The sequence below is a fragment of the Leptonychotes weddellii genome, chromosome 4 (genome assembly GCF_054177405.1).
Source record: "Leptonychotes weddellii isolate Sample4059 chromosome 4, ASM5417740v2, whole genome shotgun sequence".
NCBI classification, from domain to species: Eukaryota; Metazoa; Chordata; class Mammalia; order Carnivora; family Phocidae; genus Leptonychotes; species Leptonychotes weddellii.
The window spans coordinates 66,698,835-66,720,915 of NC_138372.1; the positions used below are offsets into that span (position 1 = coordinate 66,698,835).

Sequence of the window (22,081 nt, forward strand, 5' to 3'; positions counted from 1 at the left end):
TTTGCAAGTATTTTCTCCCATTCAGTAGGTTGCCATCTCATTTTGTTGATGGTTTTCTTTGCTGTGCATAAGTTTTTTGTTTTGGTATGGTCCCAATAGTTTATTTTTGCTTTTGTTTCCCTTGCCTGAGGAGACACCTAGAAAAATGTTGCTAAGGCTGATGTCAAACAGATTGCTGCCTGTGTGTTTTTCTAGGACTTTGATGATTTCAGGTATCCCACTTAGGTTTTGAATCATTTTGAGTTTATATTTCTATGTGGTGTAAGACAGTGGTTTAGTTTTATTCTTCTACATATCGCTGCCTAGTTTTACCAGTACTATTTGTTGAAGAGACTGTCTTTCTCCCTTGTATATTTTGCCTCCTTTGTTATAGATTAATTGACCATATAAGCATGGGGTTTTTTTCTTGACTTTCTATTCTGGTCTGTTGATCTGTGTGTCTGTTTTTATGCCAGCACCATACTCTTGATTAGTATAGCTTATATTTTGAAATCTAGGATTTTGATACAGCCAGCTTTGTTCTCAAGAATGCTTTGGCTGTTCAGGGTCTTCTGTGGTTCCATACAAATTTTAGGATGATTTGTAGTTCAGTGAAAATGCTTTTGGTGTTTTGATAGGGATTTTGTCAACTCTGTAGATTGCTTTGAGTAGTATGGACATTTCACAATGTCCTTCACAAAGAACTTCACAGAGTTCTCCCAGTCCATTAGCATGGTATCTCTTTCCATTTTTTTATGTCATTTTTAATTTCTATCACAAATGTTTTATACTTTCTAGAGTGCAGGTCTTCCATGTCCTTTGTTAAGTTTATTCCTAAGTATTTCATTCTTTTTGGTACAGTGGTAAATGGGATTTTTTTCTTTATTTCTCTTTCTGCTACTAAATTGTTAATGTTTAAAACTATAACCAATTTCTGTATATTGTATATCCTGAAATTTTACTGACCTCACTATCAATTCTAATAGTTTTTTGGTGGACTCTTCAGGTTTTTCTATATATAGTATGTCATCTGCATGTAGTGGCAGTTTTACTTTAACAATTTCTTTGCCTTTTATCTCTTGTTCTTATCTGATTGCTGCAACTAGGACCTCCAGTGGTATGTGGAATAAAAGTGGCAAGGCAGCAGTGGACATCCTTGTCTTGTTTTGGATCTTAGAGGAAAAGCTCTCAGTGTTTCACCATTGTGATGATGTTGGCTTTGGGTTGTTTTTTTTTTTAATACGGCCTTTATTATGTTGAGGTATGTTCCCTCTAAACCCACTTTGTTGAGAGTTTTTATCGTGAATAATGGATTTTGTCAAAGGCTTTTTCTGTATCTGTTGCGATGATCATTTGGTTTTTATCCTTTCTCTCGGTGATGTAGTGTATCAGTGACTGTTCTGTGAATATTGAACCTTCCTTGCATCCCTAGAAAAAACCCCACTTGACTGTGGTGAATGTTCCCTTTAATGTATTGTTGGTTGACTGAATAATTTGTTGAGGATTTTTGCATCTATGTTAATCAGAGATATTGGCCTGTAATTTACTTTTTTGTGGTATCAAGGTAACACTGACCTAATGGAATGTATCTTCCTCTATTTTTTGGAATAGTTTGACAATAGTTATGAAATCTTGAAATGTTCCATAGAATTCACCTGTGAAGCCATCTACTCCTTGAATCTTGTTTGTTGGAAGTTTTTTGATTACCAGTTCAATTCCTCTAAGAGTTAATTGGGCTGTTCAGGTTTTCTGTTTTCTTTCCTGATTCAGTTTTGAAAGATTGTATGTTTCTAGGTATTACCCATTTCTTCTAGGTTGTTCAGTTTGTTGGCATGTAATTTTTCATAGTCTTCTCTTAAAATCTTTTGTTTTTCTGTGGTGTCGGTTGTTATGTCTTTCATTTCTGATTTGGAGTCCTCTCTTGATGAGTATGGCTAAAGCTTTATCAATTTTGATTATCTTTTCAGAGATCCAACTCTTTTATGCTGTATTTTTAGTCTCTATTTATTCCTGCTCTAAAAGTTTTTTTTTCTTCTGCTAACCTTGGGTTTTGTTTGTTATTCTTGTCCTCGTTTAAGTGTAAGGTTGTTTGAGATTTTTCCTGTCTCATTTACAGGTCAGCCTGTATTGCTATAAATTTCCCTCTTAGAATTGCTTTTGCTGCAACCCATAGATTTTGAACCATTGGCATTTCCATTTTCATTCGTCTTCCTGTGTTTTTATTTCCTCTTTGAGTTCTTCGTTGACCCATTGGTTGTTTAGAAGTATGTCTTAAAAGGCTGGTGTAGTGGTGATGACCTCCTTTAATTTTGTCTGGGAAGCTCTTTGTCTCTGCTTCAATTCTGGATGATAATCTTACCTGTAGAGTACCCTTGGTGGTAGGTTGTAGGGTTTGGGCGGGGCGGGAGGGGTTCATTTTCCTTTTTAGGACTTTGAATATATCATGCCACTGCTTTCTGGCCTGCAGCATTTTTGCTGAAAATTCAGCCAATAGCCTTATGGAGTTTCCCTTGTATAAAACTTTTTGCTTCTCTTCTTGCTGCTTTAAAATTTTTCCCTGATCTTAAACTTGACATTTTAATTATTTTATGTAGTGGTATGGCTCTCCTTAGGTTCATCTTGTTTTGAACTCTGCTTTCTGAACCTGCATGTCTGTTTCCTTCCCCAGGTTAGGGAAATTTTCAGGTATTATTTCTTCAGATAAGATTTCTGCCCCTTTTTCTCTCTCCTTCTGGGACCCCTATAATGCAAATGACGTTGTCAAAGAAATCCCTAAAACTCTACTCTTTTTTTTTTTTTTTTAATTAAGTAGGCTCCATACCCAACATGGGGCTTGAACTCCTGATCCTGAGATCAAGAGTCACATGCTCCAGCAACTGAGCCAGCCAGGCACCTCTTACTCATCTTTTTTTTTTTTTAAGTATTATTTATTTAATTAATCTCTACATCCAGCATGGGGCTTGAACTCATGACCCCAAGATCAAGAGTCACACGCTCCAGACTGAGCCATCCCAGCACCCCTCTACTCACTTTTAAAATTCTTTTTTTCGTTTTGCTGTTCAGCTTGGTTGCATTCCATAGCCTGTCTTCAAGATCTATGATCCATTGTTCTGCATCTGCTAACCTACTGTTGATTCCCCCAGTGTATTTTTCATTTCAGTTATTATATTCTTCAACTCTGGTTCTTTTTTATATTTTCTCTTTGTTGAAGTTCTCACTTAGTTCTTCCACTCTTCTCTCCAGTCCAGTGAGCATCTTTATGATCATTACTTTTAAATTCTTTATCAGACCATTGCTTATCTGTGTTTCATTTAGTTCTTTTCCTGAAGTTATGTCTTTTTCTTTCTTTGGTAGCATATTCTTCTGTCTCTCCAGTCTGCTTGTTTCTATGAATTAGGCAGAACAGTTACTTCTAAACTTGGAGGAATGTCTTGTGTATGGTTGTCCCCTGGGTGGACTGTGAAGCTGATCAAGTGCATGCTGGGGTGTCCTGGGGCTCTCCATCTAGAGGGCACCTGGCAAGGCAGCTTGATGCAAGGTGGGGCATGGGCCTGGGGGTCCTAGGGTACTCTCTGTAGGGCGCATTTTGGTAAAACATCCGTAGCTGAAGTGGGCATGGGCCAAGGTGGTCCTGGAGCTCTCTGTGCCCAAGGAGCCCTGAGAGGACAGCTAAAGCTGCAGTGGATATGGGTTGTGGCTGTCGCAGGGCTCTCCAGGCAGAAAGCACCTTGTGGGATAGCTGAAGCTGAAGTGGGTAAGGTCAGGGTATCCCAGAATGCTCAGTGCAGGGAGTATCCTGGCAGGGGACTAGAACTGGGCCAGCATGGGCTGGGCGTTCCCGGAGCTGAACCAGGTGACCCAGAAGGTCCCAGTACTCTCTGTGCCAGGGGTGTCCTAGGAAGCATTTAGGAGCCAGGGAGGTGTGGGGCTGGAGTGTTAGGGAGTGCTTTGTGTTTGTGTCACATTGGCACAGCTGCTGGCTCTACAGTGAGCACTGACCAGGGGTGTCCTGGTGTGCGCTGTGCTGGAGCTGCTTGGTGGGGTGGTTGGGGTTGATGTGGGCGAGGCACCCAGGACTCACTGAGGCAACAGGCCGGTTAGGGTACCTGGACCCTCCTCCCATCCAAGTTATCAGGGTAGAGGGAGAACATAAACGATGGCACTCACCAGCCCCTCCAACCTAGAGAGTGCCAGCAGCTCTCCCCCCATTTGGCAGAGTTCTAGTGCTGGATCTTTAAATTCTACTTGAACTTTTTTTTTCTTTTTTTTTTTTAAGATTCCATTCATTCATTTGACAGAGAAAGCACAAGTAGACAGAGTGGCAGGCAGAGGGAGAGGGAGAAGAAGGCTTCCCGCTGAGCGGGGAGCCGGACGCGGAGCTCGATCCCAGGACCCTGGGATCGTGACCTGAGCCGAAGGCAGTCGCTTAACTGACTGAGCCACCCAGGCGCCCCTCTACTTGAACTTTAAAACACCTTTCCCCTCATTCCCCTCCCCACCCCTACCCCATGCCCCAGGATGTCAGGCTGGTGTGGGCTGGGGGCCCTGTTCTTGATTGCACTGTCACAATAGAGAGGGAATGTAAATATGGTACTCACCTGCTCTTTTGACCCTGAGAGAGTTCCAGCAGCTTTCTCACTATTTGGCAAGGTTCTGGGGCTAGTTCCTTTCTGTTCTAGTTGCTCTTTTAAACCTCAGCTTTTTTTTCTGTGCCCCAGGACATCCAGGGCTACAGTGGGCTAGGGGCCAGTGCCGTAGACTATGCCACAGGACAGATGAATCTGCTCACCCTCAGTACTATCCCTCTCCACTGCCGTTCCCACCCTCTCTCCTGCCGTTCTCTCTGTGCTCTCTATCTTTTGTTGTACAGAAACTTTCAGTCGGCCCTAAGTTCCTCAGGAGGACTTGCTCTATAAATAGGTGTAAGTTTGATGTGTCCGTGGAGAAGGTGGGTTCAGGGTCTTCCTGAGTTGCCATCTTGGACCAGAACCTTCCTATACCACATATACTTTATCCATTCATCTATCAGTGGACACGTGGGTGGCTTCCACATCTAGGCTTTTGTAAGTAATGCTGCAGTAATAGGGGGTGCTTGTATCTTTTCAAGTTTGTGTTTTCGTTTCTTTGAATAACCCTGTAGTGGAATAAGTGGATCATATGGTTTTTCTATTTAATTTTTTTGAGGAACCTCCATACTGTTTTCCCATCAGCAGTGCATGAGGGTTCCCTTTTCTTCACATCATAGCCAACCCTTGTTATTTTTTGTCTTTTTCATATTAGCCATTCTGATTGGTGTGAAGTGATCTCATTGGGATTTGATTTGCATTAACCTGGTGATCAGTGATAACATCTTTTCATGTATCTGTTTGCCACGCGTATGTCTTCTTTGGAAAAATGTCTATTTAGGTCCTTTGCCCAGTTTTTAATCAGATTGTTTGGTTTTTGGTGTTGAGTTGTATATTCTCACACGTGTCATTTGCATATCCTCTCCTGTTCACTAGGTTGCCTTTTGGTTTGTTGATGGTTTTCTGTGCTGTGCAGAGGCTTTTTGGTTTTGGTGTAGTCCCAACAGTTTTTGTTTCCTTTACCTGAGGAGACATTTCCATAAATATGTTGCTAAGGCCAGTTATCCAAGAGATTATAGCCATTGTTTTCTTTTAGGAGTTTAATGATTTTGGGTCTCACGTTTAGGTCCTTAATCCATTTTGAGTTTATTTTTGTGAATGGTTTAAGAAACTGGTCCAGTTTAATTCTTTTGCATATACCTGTCCAGTTTTCCCAACACCATTAATGAAGTTACTGTCTTTTTCCCGTTGTATATTGTGTTATAGATTAATTGACCATTTAATCATGGGTTTATTTCTGGGCTCTGTCCTATTCCATGATCTATGTGTCTGTTTTTGTGCTAGTACCCTACTGTTTTGATTACTGCAGCTTTAGTAGTATATCTTGAAATCTGGAATTGTATTATCTCTAGTTTTGCTTTTCTTTCTGAAGATTGCTTTGGCTATTGAAGGTCTTTTACATTTCCATAAAAATTTTAGGATTATCTGTTCTAGTTCGGTGAAAAATGCTATTTGATAGGGATTTCATCGAATCTGTAGATTGTTTTGGGTAGTATGGACATTTTTAATAGTAGTAATTCCTCCAGGGCACCTGGGTTGCCCAGTCGGTTAAGCATCTGCCTTCGGCTCAGGTCATGATCCCAGGATCCTGGGATCCAGCCTGGCATCGGGCTCCCTGCTCTGCAGAGAGTCTGCTTCTCCCTCTGCCCCTCCCCCCACTCATGTTTTCTCTCTCCCCCCCCCCCTCTCAAATAAAACCTTAAAATATATATATATAGTAATTCCTCCAGTTCATGAGCACAGAATATCTTTCCATTTGTTTTTGTCATGTTCAGTTTCTTTCATCAGTGTCCTGTAGTTTTCAGAATATTGGTGTTTGACTTCCATGGTTTAATTATTCCTAGGTATTTTATTCTTTTTGGTGCAGTTTAAATGGGATTGTTCTCTTAATTTCTCTCTCTGCTACTTCATTATTAGTGTATAGAAATAAAGCCAGTTTCTGTATATTAATTTTGTATCCTGAAACTTTGCTGAATGTATCTGTTCTAATCGGGTTTGGTGGTCTTTAGTGTTTTCTATATAAAGTATCTTGTCATCTGCAAATAATAACAGTTTTACTTCTTTACAAATTTGGTTGCCTTTCTTTTTCTTCTCTGCTGCAGCTAGGACTTCCAGTACTATGTTGACTAAAAGTGGTAAGTGTGGAATCCTTTCTTGTTCCTGATCTTAGAGGAAAAGCTTTGAGTGTTTCACCATTGAATGTGATGTTAGCTTTGGCTTTTTCATATATGGCCTTTATTATGTTGAGGTATATTCCCTCCTAACCCACCTCATTTTGAGTTTGTATCATAAGCAGAGGTAGAATTTTGTCAGATGCCCTTTTCTGCATCCATTCAGATGATCATATGGTTTGTATCTTTCCTCTTATTAATGTATGTCACATTGGCGAATATTGAACCACTCTTGCATCCTTGGAACAAATCCCACTTGATCATGGTGAGTGATCCTTTCAAAGTCTTGTTGCATGTGGTTTGCAAATATTTTGTTGAGGATATTTGTGTCTGTGTTCAGCAGGGATACGGGCCTGTAGTTTTCTTTTTTCATGTGAGGGTAATGCTGGCCTCATAGAGTGTATTTGGAAGCTTTCCTTTCTCTCCTCTTCTATTTTTTGGAATAGTTTGAGGATAAGTATTAAATCTTCCTTACATGTTTGATAGAATTCACCCGTGAATTCATCTGGTCCTGGACTTTATTTTGTTTGTTGGGTGTTTTTAAATTATTGATTCAGTCTCATTACACATGATTGGTCTGTTCAAATACTCTATTTCTGATTCTGTTTTGGAAGATTGTATGTTGCTGGGAAGTTACTCATTTTTCATAATATTTTCTTACAATTCATTGTATTCTGTAGTGTCAGTTATTTCTCCTTTATTTCTAATTTTGAGTCTTTTTTTTTTTAAGATTTTATTTATTTATTTGACAGGGAGAGGGAGAGCACAAACAGGGGGAGTGGCAGGCAGAGGGAGCAGCAGGCTCCCCACAGAGGGAGCCTGATGTGGGGCTCTATCCCGGAACCCTGGGATCATGACCTGAGCCGAAGGCAGACGCTTAACTGTCTGAGCCACCCAGGTGCCCCGAGTCCTCTTTTTCTTGATGAGTCTAGCTAAAGGCTTTTGAATTTTATTTATCTTTTCAGAGAACCAGCTCTTGGTTTCATTGAACTTTTCTATTGTTTTTTTAGTTGCCATTTCATTTATTTCCGCTCTAATCTTTATTAATTTCCCTCTTTTCCACTGGCTTTGTTCTTTTTCTAGTTCCTTTAGGTGTAAGGTTAGGTTTTCTGAGGTTTTTCTTGTTTCTTGAGGTAGGCCTGTATCTCAATAAATTTCCCTCTTAAAACTGCTTTTGCTGTGTCCCAAAGATTTTGGACCATTATGTTTTCATTTTTATTTCTCTCCATGTATTTTTTTATTTTCTTTTTGATTTTTTTGTTGACCCATCAGTGTTTAGTAGCGTCTTTTTTTTAACCTTCATGTGTTTTTGCTTTTTCACGTTTTTTTTCTTGTAATTTATTTGTTTCATACCTTTATGGTCGGAAAAGATATGATTTCAGACTTCTAAAATTATTTGGACTTCTTTGTGGCCTAAGATAGGAGCTGCCCTGGAGAATGTACCATGTGCACTTGAATGTATATTCAGTAGTTTTTGGATGGAATATCCTGTGTGTATCTGTTCTATCTGGTCTAATGTGTCATTCAAAGCCACTTTTTCCTTGTTGATTTTCTGTTCACAATATCTATCCATTGATGTAAGTGGGGTGTTTAAGTCACCTACTATTATTTTAGTGCTAATTTCTTACTTTATGCCTTTTATAATTGCTTTATGTATTTATGTGATACTATTTTGGGTGCAGAGATATTTATAATTAAGTCCTCTTGTTGAAGTGATCACTTTATCATTCTGTAATGCCCTTCTTTATCTCTTGCTACAGTCTTTGTAAAAGTATTCCTACCTTTTTCTCTCTCTCTCTTCCATTTGCATGGAATAGCTTTACCCATACCTTCACTTTTCACTCCTTATGTGTCTTTAAGTCTGAAGCAAGTCTCTTTTTTTTTTTTCTTTTTTTTAAAGATTTTATTTATTTGAGAGAGAGAGAATGAGAGAGAGCATGAGAGGGAGGAGGGTCAGAGGGAGAAGCAGACTCCCCGCCGAGCAGGGAGCCCGATGCGGGACTCGATCCCGGGACTCCAGGATCACGACCGGAGCCGAAGGCAGTTGTCCAACCAACTGAGCCACCCAGGCGCCCGAAGCAAGTCTCTTGTAAACAAGATATAGATGGGTCTTTTTTGTTGTTTACCCATTCAGTCACCCTGTGTCTTTTGATTGGAGCATTTAGTCTATTTACTTGTTCTTTGTGAGAGAGAGAGAACGCAGGTGCACGCACAGGCAGGGAGGGGCAGAGGGAGAGACAGAATCTTAAGCAGGGCTCGATCTCAGGACCTTGAGATCATGACCCGAGCCGAAATCAAGAGTCAGGCACTTGGGCGCCTGGGTGGTTCAGTTGGTTGAGCGACAGCCTTCGGCTCAGGTCATGATCCTGGAGTCCTGAGATCGAGTTCCGCGTCAGTTCCCCACTCAGCGGGGAGTCAGCTTTTCCCTCTGACCCTCCTCCCTCTCATGCTCTCTATCATTCTCTCAATAAATAAGAATCCTTAAAAAGAAAAAAAATAATAAAATTTATTAAGAGTCAGGCACTTAACCCACTTAGCCATATTCCATTTACATTTAAATTAAGTATTCATGGATGTGTCCTTATTGTCCTTTTGTTAATTGCTTTGTGGTTGTTTTTGTAGTTCTCTGTCTTCTCTCATTCTCTTTTGGTTTGATGGCTTTAACATTATGCTTGGATTCCTTTTATTTTTTGTGTATATCACAGATTAATTTTTGGTTATCATTGGGTTCATATATAACATTCTTTGTGTATAGCAGTCTATATAAAGTTGATGACCACTTACATTTTATGTATGATTTCGTATTTTACATCTTTTTGTGTATCCCTTGACTAATTTTTTAGATGCAATTGATTTTACTACTTTTGTGTTTTAATCTCCACATTGGCTTAATCTACTCCTTTTACTATGTTTGCTTTTTACCTTTGAAATTTTTTCTTTTTCCTAATTTTCTTCTCATTATGGCCTTTTCTTTCTACTTAAGAATTCCCTTTATCATTTCTTGTAAGCCTAGTTAAGTAGTGATGAACTGCTTTAACTTCTGTTTGGGAAACTTTTTTTTCTCCTTCTATTCTTAATGATAACCTCACTGAGTATTCTTGAAGGTTTTTTTCCTTTCAGCACTTTGAATTTATCATGCCACTCCCTTCTGGCCTCAGTTTCTGGTGAAAAATGGGGTTTCCCTGATTCTAACTGTTTTCTCTTGCTTTGCTTTTAAGGTTCTCTGTCTTTAATCTTCGATATTTTAATTATTACGTGTCTTGGAGTGGACCTCTTTTGGTTTGTCTTGTTAGGGGTTCTGCATGCTTTCTGGACCTGAATGTTTGTTTCCTTTCCCATGTTAGGGAAGTTTTCAACTATTTTTTTAAGTAAGTTTTCTGACCCCTTGTTTTTCTCTTCTCCTTCTGGTATCCCTATAATGTGAATATGTTATACTGGATGATGTTGCATATTTCCCATAACCTATTCTCATTTTTTATTCTCTTTGATATTTGGCTTGGTTACTTTCCATTACCTTGTCTTCTAGATTGCTGATCCATTCTTCTGCGTTCCGTCATCTGTTGATTCCTTCTAGTGTATTTTTCATTTTAGTTATTGAATTTTTCAACTCTGGTTCTTTTTTATATTTTCTGTGTCTTTGAAGTTGTAACTGTGTTTATCTACTCTTCTCAAGTCCACTGAGTATGACTATTACTTTAAAGTTTCATCAGGCATATTACTTATCTGTTTCATTTAGCTCTTTTACTGTGATTTCTGTCATGTTCATTCATTTGGGACATATGCCTCAGTCTTCTTACCTTACTCTGTGTTTGTGTGTATTAGGTCAACTACAGCTTTTGGTCTTGAAATTAGTTACCTTGTGGGACACCTGGGTGGCTCAGTCAGTTAAGCATCTGCCTTCGGCTCAGGTCATGATCCCAGGGTCCTGGGATCGAGTCCCGCATCGGGCTCTCTGCTCAGCGGGGGAGCCTGCTTCTCCTTCTGCCCTGTTTGTGCTTGCTTGCGTGCACTCTCGCTCTCTCTCACACACAAATAAATAAAATCTTTGAAAGAAAAGAAAAGAAAGTAGTTACCTTGTAAGGAAATGGTGTTGTGGTGCCCTAGAACACAATCCATTCTTTTCACCAGAACTCAGTGCTCCAGGGGTATCCCCTCTGTGGGCTGCATGTGTCGTCCTATTATGGTTGAGCTACCCACTGAAGGCAGTCACCCTCTTTGCCTACTGTGGGCACACTGGGCAGAGTTTGCTCCCTGTGCTGTTGAGGCCCACCTGGGGCTGATGTGGGGTCATTGGAGGGTGGAGCCAGCAGTCATCCTAGTTGTCCACAGTTAGCCTCTCTGCCACAGCTGCAAGCACACAGAAGAGCAGGGCTTTCTCCCTGTTCAACCAGCTAAGGGGCTCAGCTTCATGAACTGCAGTCATGCTGGGGTGAGGGGCTCGCTCTCCCTCTCCCCAGGGCAGGAGTCACTTTGAGTGGCCCTGTGGACCTAATGTTTTATCATTTGTAGTAGCATGAAAAGTAATAATGACAATTCCTTCTTAAGCATGAGTCTTACAATGTTAAGCATATGTGTGTGTCTCAAAAAAATTTTTTTCCCTAATTATGTAGGTCTTGGCAAACTTTCTGTGAAAGGCTAAATAAAATTTTTCAGCTTGATAGGCAACACAGGTCTATGCTAGAACTATTGAACTCTACTTCTGTAGTATAGAAGCAGCCATAGACAATATTTAAGTAAGTGTGGCTTTGTTCCAGTAAACTGTACTTACTAAAGCAGCAGCCTAGACTATGGACCTCAGACTATAGTTTGCCAATTCCTTATTAAAATCATATACCTTTGAAGGCAAAAAAAAAAAAAAGTGTTTTTGGGTTTTTTTTGTTTTTTTGCCAGGCCCAACTCTGCTTAGCTTCTTAGGTCAGACGAGATCAGGCATGTTGATGATTTCACTTCTACGAACTTCTCATGCCAGTAGTAATGCCTAGAATTATAAGGCTACATTAGAGTTTTACTAGAAGTAGTATCATTCATTAGTATTCACTTCATCAGTTTTTCTCATTTATAAAATGGGTAATAGATGGTTTAAAATCAGTAAAAACACACCTTATAAGATTGTTCTGAAGATTAAATAACACACCTACATCACTTAGTATGTGCGTGGCACCACCAAATACAGAGTAAACCATTCACTAATTCTGTGAATACTTAGTGCTTTACTGTGTGTCAAGCACTATTTCAGTACCAAGGATATTAAATGGTGGGTATTGTTTTTATAACATACTCTCTTTAGGTAATAAATTTCCATTAGTAACCATCAGGCATTTCTGTACTCCTTTATTTGCCGTCTTTAAAAAAATAAAAACAGCTCAAATCAGTATATCAGTTATAACCGTAGCAGAATTTTGTTTATTTGCTGCCAGCCATTCTTCTACCTATGACATTCTGGCTTCTGTTTCTACCATTTTACCTCCTGATGTTTAAATCTTACTCGACTCTAGTATTTGAAACTCTTCCCTTCACTTCTGTGAATTTGTTACCTCCTAGTTTTTCCTACAACTAACAAGCTTTCCATTTTCCTTTCCTAGCATCTCATCTACCACCCACCTTTCAAATATTAGTTATAGTCAGGGTCTATCTTTATATTTTCCTTCCTTTCTTACTCTCTTGAATGTCCCACTCCCTCAGTACCAATTTAGTTACCTGATGACTCCTAATCTGTATCTTTAGGTCACATCTCTCTGTTAGAAATCACATTTCTGGGCGCCTGGGTGGCTCAGTTGGTTAAGCGACTGCCTTCGGCTCAGGTCATGATCCCGGAGTCCAGGGATCAAGTCCCGCATCGGGCTCCCTGCTCAGCAGGGAGTCTGCTTCTCCCTCTCCCGCTCCTCCCTCTTGTGCTCTCTCTCTCTCTCTCTCTCAAATAAATAAATAAAATCTTTAAAAAAATTAAAAAAAAGAAATCACATTTCTGACTGCAAGTGGACATTTTCATTTGTATAATCTCGTAGATACCTTAAGCCTATGAATCGTCTGAAAATCTTGTTAAATATAGAGTAAATTCTGTAAATTTGGGGTGGATCCTGAGATTCTGCATTTCTAGTAATCCTCCAGGCTGTGGCCCACATTTTTGGTAGAGAGGCCTTAAACCCAGCATATCCAAAAACTGAATTGCTGGGTTTCTCTTAGAAAAGTATACCATCTTCTTTCCTGTTTCCACAAATGGCAGTATCACCAAGCAAAAGCATAAAACACAGGAATCATGACTAACCTTTATTTCACTTTATACTCAGTCACCAAATGGTATCTCTTCCCCTCCTTAAGAACTTTCAAATCTTACTTCCTTGGCCTTCTCTGTGATTTAAATTAAGCCTTTGGCATCTTTCTCTAGAAGGATTAGTTATTTGTTATCTGGTCTAGGTATCTATGTTCCCTTTTCTTTCTTTTGTTGTGTCCTCTACACAACTACCAAAAAGACCTTTTCCAGTAGACATATTTGATTTCTGTGGCCCTCTATAGTTCCCCATTACAGAATAAATTGTCAAACTCAATAGCTTCACAGTACAAGACCCATCACAACATGCTTTTCTTGATTGTCATTCACACCTCTAGTTCACGTGCACAACTATCTGCATTTCTCTGAACTCTGACCTCTAAGACTTTGCATACACCGCATGTTCCTCCTGACGTATGCCCCTTCCAGTTCTTGTAGCAAACTGCTGTTCATTCAAAATTTAGTCCAAACGTTTTTTGTGGCCTTTAGACAGAATTTTTCACTTTATCCTTTATATTCCACAGTTGCCACATAATATTATAATATATACATAATATTATAATGTACTTATTTGCTTTATTGGTCTTTTGCCTCTACCGAACTAGGAACTCTTAAAGCCCAGAATTTTTTTTTTGTCATTAATTTACCCAGAATCTATCTAACGCTACTCCTCATATTAAGAGGAATTCAAATATTTATTGAATGGAATTACAGAATGTATCTAATTCAAGGGTGCCCCCACTTTTGACAAATGGGAATCGGGTGAAAAGCCTGTGTTTGTGTTGGTTAATATATCCCTGATGGATTTATAGTCTTCAAACATTCTTTTTCTTTATCTTTCCACACTAAGAAGTCATATTTTTAGTTTGTCTTGTCTTCATTGTTGTACCTCCAGTCTCCTCAGATTCTTTCAGTTATTTAAGTTGCTCTTTTCTGAATGTTTTTTCAAGTGCTTTTAAATGGTCTTGTTGGGAAGACCCACATGACTCATAATTCTACACTCCAGATGGTTTGTATACAGTAGTAAATTTTCTTATTTTAGAGATACTCTTTTAGGTACCCAGAAGCTTGCTGGAGCACAGTTGAGAATTCAGTTCTGTTGTTTGTTGTTGGTGGTCGTTCTCATTGTATTGTTTCTGGGTGTGATATACGACATTTTTATTTAGAATATATTCTGATTCAAATGTTTATTTTTATCAACAGGAAAACATCTGTCATTCCTTATAATTTTATGTGATAGTTCACAAGTCTTAACCATACTTTCTATAAGCCCTTATAATCAAATTAAATCTTAAAACCAGTAAAGTACATTGTATGACTGACTAATTGTGATGTGATCAAGGGTATATCATTACATCTAGCCAAGTATATTGTCTTTTTCATTTATATTTTCACTTATTTTGAAAATAAATTCAAACATTTTCCTTTAACCTCAGGACATACCCTTCCTGTTATCTCATCATCCCCAATTTTACCCTCTCTTTGGAACTAGGAGGATAGATTTTGTTTTTAATATTGTTTATTACCTCTGAAGAGTCTGAATTAGAAGAGTCCTACTAGTTTCTAAGTACTACATATAGCAAAACCAAGCTCCTCTCCAAGGGAGCTGTGCAAATGCCCTGCTGATAGAATCCAGAGTGAAAAGCTGAAACATTTCATGTGTTTTCTAATCACTTCTATATATTTGATCACTTTAAAGTACTATTCACAAAACTGCCTTTATAACTGACAAATAAGTTGGCATAAGAACATTTTCTAGAAATGGAATGACTGGATTTTTTTTTTTTTTTTTTAGATTTTATTTACTTGTCAGAGAGAGCACAAGCAGGGAGAGTGGCAGGCAGAAGGAGAAGAGGGCTCCCCACTGAGCAAGGAGCCTGATGCAGGACTTGATCCCAGAACCCTGGGATCATGACCTGAGCCGAAGGCAGACGCTTAACTGACTGAGCCACCCAGGAGTCCCAGTGACTAGATTTCTTTAGGAATAATCAAACTGATGTTATTGAGCTATTTTTAAAACAGCAGAAAGTAAACTAGAAAAGAAGTTACGAAGAGTCTTTTTGCAAGTTTTATACTCTCATATAGCCTATCCCAGTGCCATGTGTACATAACAGCACCCAAGTATGTGTTGGAAGATTAATTCACAGCTTGTAAAATGTGATTTGCTACTACAGGGTATTTAACAGATATTCCCCTCATTCAAGATTAGGGGGCTTTGTAGATCTATGGTTAAAAAGCAAAGAACTGATGAAAATAGTCATTAGTGACTCATATTAAGTTTATTCATTTCAGCCTATTAAAAATCTATTGAATGAAAATTATTAAATGTGCTAGGCTCTATTAAGGGATACAAAAAATATATAAGAACAATCCTTTTCCCCTAGAGTAGTTTCTTATGCATTAGACAACACACTTAGTGTTAACCGGTGTTTTGCACAAGTATACATATAGCATTTGCCAAAGGGATGGTATAAAATGCAACAGGTATCATGAGATCTTTTTTGCTTGGGGATTCAAGAGTCTGCAGAGTATTTGGATAAATCCTAAAGGATGGAGTTAATAAGAAATTCTAATAAAAAGACTTAACAATCAGCTTTATTTTGAACTGAATTCTGTAGGGGAATTATAGATAGGATATCTGAGTCTCTTTCCACAAGTTCTTAATCTTAAAAAGAAAAACTATATACTTGCATTTAGGACAATAAAACAAAGAGTAATAGTAAATAAGGACCTTTATAATGAAACATGTCTATAATTCCAGTGCTAGTTAATTGTAAGTTTAAGAAATAAGTTCTCAGAAGCATGTATGTCACCATAAAATCTAAGAACTATCAAGTATTTATATGAAATATCTACTTGTATTTTAGAAAAATGTGTTCTAAATTTAACTTAAACAGTTTTATATGATGATTGCTAAAAAATTGGTAGAGTGTAGATCAATAGTCCAAAAAAGGGAAAACGTTCATTTAAACCTTCCCCAGGGGGCACCTGGGTGGCTCAGTCGGTTAAACATCTACCTTCAGCTCGGGTCATAATCCCAGAGTCCTAGGATCAAGCCCCACATCGGGCTTCCCTGCTCAGCAGAGAGCCGCTTCTCCCTCTCCCTCTGCTTGTGCTCGTTCTCCCTCTCTCTCATTCTGTCAAATAAATAAAATCTTAAAAAAAAAATTTTTTTTAATGTAAAACTTCCCAAACCCCGTGCTCCACATATAACCCCCTATTAAAATAATAGTTAACATTTTTTAAAGGTTATGTGTATTGTACCAGGTATTTTATATTTTCTAGCTTAATTTTTTTAAGATATTTGAATAAATATATTGAAATATTTTTTTGTAACAACCAGAGGAAACAAACTGATCTCAAACTTGCTTTTTATTTATTTATTTTTTTTAAAGATTTATTTATTTGACAGAGACACAGCGAGAGAGGAAACACAAGCAGGGAGAGTGGGAGAGGGAGAAGCAGGCTTCCCGCGGGGCAGGGAGCCCAATGCGGGGCTCGATCCCAGGACCCTGGGATCATGACCTGAGCCGAAGGCAGACGCTTAACGACTGAGCCACCCAGGCGCCCCTCAAACTTGCTTTTTATATATGAGTTTGCTTCTATGTCAGTAAATAGATTAGTTTTTAATGATTGTATGCATTTTGTGGTATGGTCCACATTAATTTATTTAACCTGTAGCTTCTTACACATTTAGATTTTTTCCAAATTTCTAGATGTGGTTAGCAGGACCTTATATATTATGTATCTTTGCATTATATTGTACACTTATTTCCTCAGAATAAAGAAATACCCAACAGGGGACTTTCAGATTTGAAGAATATGTACATTTTAAGACTGTGTTCATTTTGCTAAATACCTCTCTGGAAATACATGTCTATTTATATTTCTCCCGCAAGTAACTCCCAGGAAAATCCCTCTCCTCACCCCCTTTCTAACCTTAAATATTCCTTTTAACTTTTGGCACTCTGAGTGAGAGTATCTCATTGTTTTGACATTGGATTTTTAGTGAGGATGAACATTTATTTCAAATGTTTATTGACCATTTGTATATTTGTACATTACATGCTCCTCTGTTTAGTCCATTTGTGCACCTATTATGTATTTAATAATTTATGTTTTACTTTTAATTTTGTTTCTAGTGGTGTTTAACTGTCCTGAAGTTTTCATTTTTATATAGGCATATCCATAAAGCATTTCCTCTATGGTCATAGTTAGGAAGAAGAATTTTATATTCCGTATTGAAGTTGTGTATGTTAACTTCTCTGTAATATTTACCACAGCTGAAATTATTAGTGTGACTACTGGTTTAGCATCTTTCTTCCTCACTGGACTGTAAGCTCCATAAGAGCAGGAATCATATTTTATCTCTGTCGTCTGGCGTACAGTTAGGTCTGCAATAAATATTTGTTGAATGAATTGAAAATCTTAATCCATCAGGAATTCATTTAGATACAAGATAGAAAAACAGGTACCTAGATCCTATTTTTCCCTAATAGTTTGACAGATTTTCTCCAGTGTGTTAAATAATTCACACATACACCCCCAGACACAAACACATAATCATTTTCTCCTTCCCTCTCTGATTTGATAGTTTTACCATATTAAACAATGCATGCGGGTATTTGATTATCTCTAGATCTCCTAATCTGTTTTATCTATTCTGGTATGACATTGTCTATTAACAATGGAACAAATTCCCCTCCAGTATTTCACTTTTTCTAAACTACCCAGACTTCTTACACATTTACTCTTATCACAGAGCTTTACTACCAGGCCCTCAGAATCCCATTAGAATTTGGGATTTTGATTAAGTTTGAAACAATTAACATCTTAAAATATTTATTCTTATTGAATAGTATGATATGCCTTTTCCATTTATTTATATGTTTGAATTTCCTTAGTTTTTTTTATGTAGGATCTAATGTTTTATTGAGTGTATTTGTACTTTTTGTATTAATCTTTGTAGCTAGCTTGAGTTTCAGAGTGAATAATTGGAATCTTTTTTCTTAAGCTTTTGTCAGGAGTGATAAACCCAAACTATTCAGAGGACTACAAATCAAGGTAAGAGGATTTTAATGGAATTCCTTTTTTCCAGTATTTTTTTAATACCTTAGAGTAATTTTAGGTATACAGAAAAATTGATCCAAAAGTACGCTGTTCCCATATATACCCCCTCCTTGTATCCTCCCACCAGTTTCCCTTAACATCTTGCATTTATGGGGTACAATTGATGAACCAGTACTGATACATTATTAACTCAATTCCATAGCTTGCATTAGGACTTTTTCTGTATTGCATAGTTCTAGTTTTGCCAAATGTATATAATACCATGTATACACCATTATAGTATCTTACAGAATAGTTTCATTGCCCGAAAAATATCCTGTGCTCTACCTCTTCATACCTCTTCCTGCCTCACCCCCTCCCGCAAACCCCTGGCAACCACTGATCTGTCTGTAGTTTACCTTTTGCAGAAGGTCATATGGTTGAAATCATACAGTATGTAGCCTTTTCAATTGGCTTCTTGGACTTAGCAATATGCACTTAAGGTTCTTTCCATATCTTCCTTACAGCTAGGTAGCTCATTTCTTGTTAACACTAAATAATATGAACATTCTGTTGTACCATAGTTTTTATATTCACTTATGGAAGGACATCTTGGTCGCTTCCAATCTTTGGCAATTACGAGTAAAGCTGCCATACACATTTTTGTGTAGACATAAGTTTTCAACTTATTACCTAGGAGCACAATTGCTAGATCATATAGTAAGATTGTTTAGCTTTGTAAGAAATTCCCAACCTATCTTCTAAATTGGCTGTGTTATGTTGCATTCCTACTAGTTATGAGAGTTTCTGTGGTTCCCCATTTTCACTAGCATTAAGTATTGTCAGTGCTTGGCATTTTAGCCATTCTAATAAGTACATGATATTATCTCATCGTTTTATTTTGCAGTTCCCTAATTGAGCATCTTTTCATAAGCCTATTGGCCGTCTCTAGGTCTTTTGGGTATCTGTTCAGATCTTTAGCCCACTTTTTAAATTTTTAATTGTGATGAATACATAATATTAAATTTACCATCTTAACTATTTTTAAACATACAGTTCAGCAGTGTTATATATATATTCACTGTTGGGGGCGCCTGGGTGGCTCAGTCAGTTAAGCGTCTGCCTTCGGCTCAGGTCATGATCCTGGAATCCTGGGATCAAGCCCCGCATCGGGCTCCCTGTTCGGCGGGGAGCCTGCTTCTCCCTCTCCCACTCCCCCTGCTTGTGTTCCCTCTCTTGCTGTCTCTCGTTCTGTCAAATAAATAAATAAAATCTTTAAAAATATATATATATACACACATATATATATGTGTATATGTATATATGTATATATATGTATGTGTGTATATATATGTGTGTGTATATGTATGTATATATATGTATATGTATATATTCACTGTTGGGCAACAGATCTCTGAAATTTCTTCATCTTGCAACACTGAAAGTCTATACCTATTAAACACTAATTCCCCCTGTCCTCCTCCCAGCCCTTTGACCAACCACCCTTCTGCTTTGTTTCTGTGATTTTCACTATTTTAGATACTTCATACGAGTTGAATCATGCAGTATTCGTCCTTTCATGACTGGCTTATTTCTCTTAGCATGAGGCCCCCAAGGTTCATCTACCTTGAAGCGTGTGACAGGATGCTTTTTCTCCATCTATTGATAATATTTTTCTTAGTTAGCCTATTGGTGAGGTTATAGTAACTGATTTTCAAACGTTGTACCAGGCTTGTATACCTGGCATAAATCCTAATTGGTCATGGTATGTAATTCCTTCATACAGTTAGGTTTGACAATATTTTGAAGATTTTTACAGCTATATTCTATGTAAATTTTTCTTTTTGTGAACTAAACTGAGGGTTTTTTTTTAAGATTTTGTTTATTTATTTGAGAGAGAGAGAATGAGAGAGAGAGAGCACATGAGAGGGGGGAGGGTCAGAGGGAGAAGCAGACCCCCCGCCGAGCAGGGAGCCCGATGCGGGACTCGATCCTGGGACTCCAGGATCATGACCTGAGCCGAAGGCAGTCGCTTAACCAACTGAGCCACCCAGGCGCCCCTAAAATGAGTTTTTGAAAAGTCAAATCTTTTAAAATAGTTTGTAGATAATCTAACCAAAAATGGTTTATTAATGGTATTGATTCATTACAAATGGCTTGAGACTATACCAGGTGCTAATCACACCAGAGCTTGTCTCCAGCTCTGTAGAGTTCACAGACTAGACACCTGAGGCATAAATTGCCGAAAGAAGTTCTGAGAGCTGCCTTCATCATCACTACTGCATTTTTGGATATGTGATTCAACTTAATTTAGCATTGAAGATGGATTTCTTAATGAATTGGAATCATGTTTGTTGATCATGTTGGTCACTGTTAAAATTTCCTCAGTTCTCTGTCATATTATTAGGGTCAACTAGTGAGCCTGAAGTTTCAGAATCCAGCCTAATTATAAACTAATTACAATAAAAAATAATTGATTTCTTAAAATTTAAAACTCAATACAGAATTTTGATAATTTGTGTGCACAGTCATTCTCATCTTGAACTTGTCTCCTCCATTAGGTTTTAAGCTCATGTGGACTTTGTTGTATATACAATAAATGTTTGTTTACATTCAATAATCTTATATCTTAGTCTTGATACCAACAGGTGTTTCTCTTTTTAGAGGTAAATGTAATTATTTAGTTCTTTTTTGAAATCCTATAAGACCTATTATGTTATATCTACATGCCTTTTTTATAGGGTAAAGCTGGATTAAATTGTTTGGTTTTTGGTTGAGGCTGAGAAGGCTCTTCTAAGCAGATAAAAATGATGTCCTTCTTTTTGTAGTATGTTCGGGGTTCAGATCCTGTATTAAAGCTCTTGGATGACAACGGGAACATTGCTGAAGAATTAAGCATCCTCAAATGGAACACAGACAGTGTAGAAGAATTCCTGAGTGAAAAGTTGGAACGCATATAAATCTTGCTTCAATTTTGTCCTATCCTTTTGTTACTTTATCAAATGAAATATTACAGTACCTAGAGAATATTTTAGTTTTGCCTCCTTCCTTTGATCTTTCTTTCTGTGAGGCATTAAACAGCTCATTAACGGTTGAAGTGGCAGCACAGCCCATGGTATCTGAGGAGTTGGCAAGCTTAACAAAACCCAGTTTTCATAAATTTCCATCCTTCCGCATTTGTTGATACCACTAACGAAATGCTTTGTAATAGTTGGCTAATTATGCAAATGATAGTTTGTAATAATTGGTCCAGTTTTAGGAACAGCAGATGTTTAGAGTAGGCGGGTGATAAGGGAGATGCCTACTGTGCCTCATGCACGTGCTGTGTGCTCTTTGAAAGCAACAGCAAAAACTACAAAGTATGAGCCACTGAGCCTCAACAGATTGCCTGCTTCTCGTTTTCCCAGCTTTCCTTTTAATAGAAATGTTATAGTTCAGAATGAATGTGTTGCATTAAAACTTTATGGCTTCATTATTGTAAAACAGATTCAAGATCTACAGTAAGAATGAAACATTCACAGAGATTTGCATTAATGAAGACTACACAGAAAACCTTCAGGAGGATTTGTGTGGTTCTGATATTTAGCAAACTTTTGTGCTTCACGCTCTTACAGAAAAATAAAAAATGATCATTTGTTTAAGACCAAAATATAAATAAAGTTTCAAAAAAAAATCAAGAATTTGAAATTCTTCTGATTTGTCCTCTCGTGTTTAAAAATGACACATTTCTCAGTGCATTTTTATTTTTTCATAGAAGCCCTATGTTATCCAAAATGTTAAAATGGCTATAATGTTTCAAACTTATTGTGGATGATATTACTTTATACTTGTCTAGCAGTTTCTCAAAGTGCTTTTATCTGTGAACACTTTTTATTGATATCTCCTTTAAGGAATAGCTCTTAAAATGCAGAATTTTTATTGCGCTATTAAAAATTATTTTTCTTGCTTGACCCTCTGGTGGTTCACTAAGAACAACATTCATCCAAATG

General features: G+C 37.8%; 1 protein-coding gene across 1 annotated transcript in view; it reads left to right on the top strand.

Moving 5' to 3' along the window:
• The window catches only part of SELENOF (selenoprotein F), a 49,108-nt gene extending 27,329 nt beyond the window's left edge, over positions 1-21,779 (top strand). The window contains exons 4-7 of the mRNA XM_081817092.1: positions 3,584-3,733; positions 10,419-10,451; positions 18,055-18,107; positions 20,921-21,779. Of these exons, the coding sequence (XP_081673218.1) occupies positions 3,584-3,733; positions 10,419-10,451; positions 18,055-18,107; positions 20,921-21,052 (368 nt within the window). The 3' untranslated portion in view covers positions 21,053-21,779. The remainder of the gene's footprint in view (positions 1-3,583; positions 3,734-10,418; positions 10,452-18,054; positions 18,108-20,920) is intronic.
• The last annotated feature ends 302 nt before the right edge of the window (positions 21,780-22,081 follow it).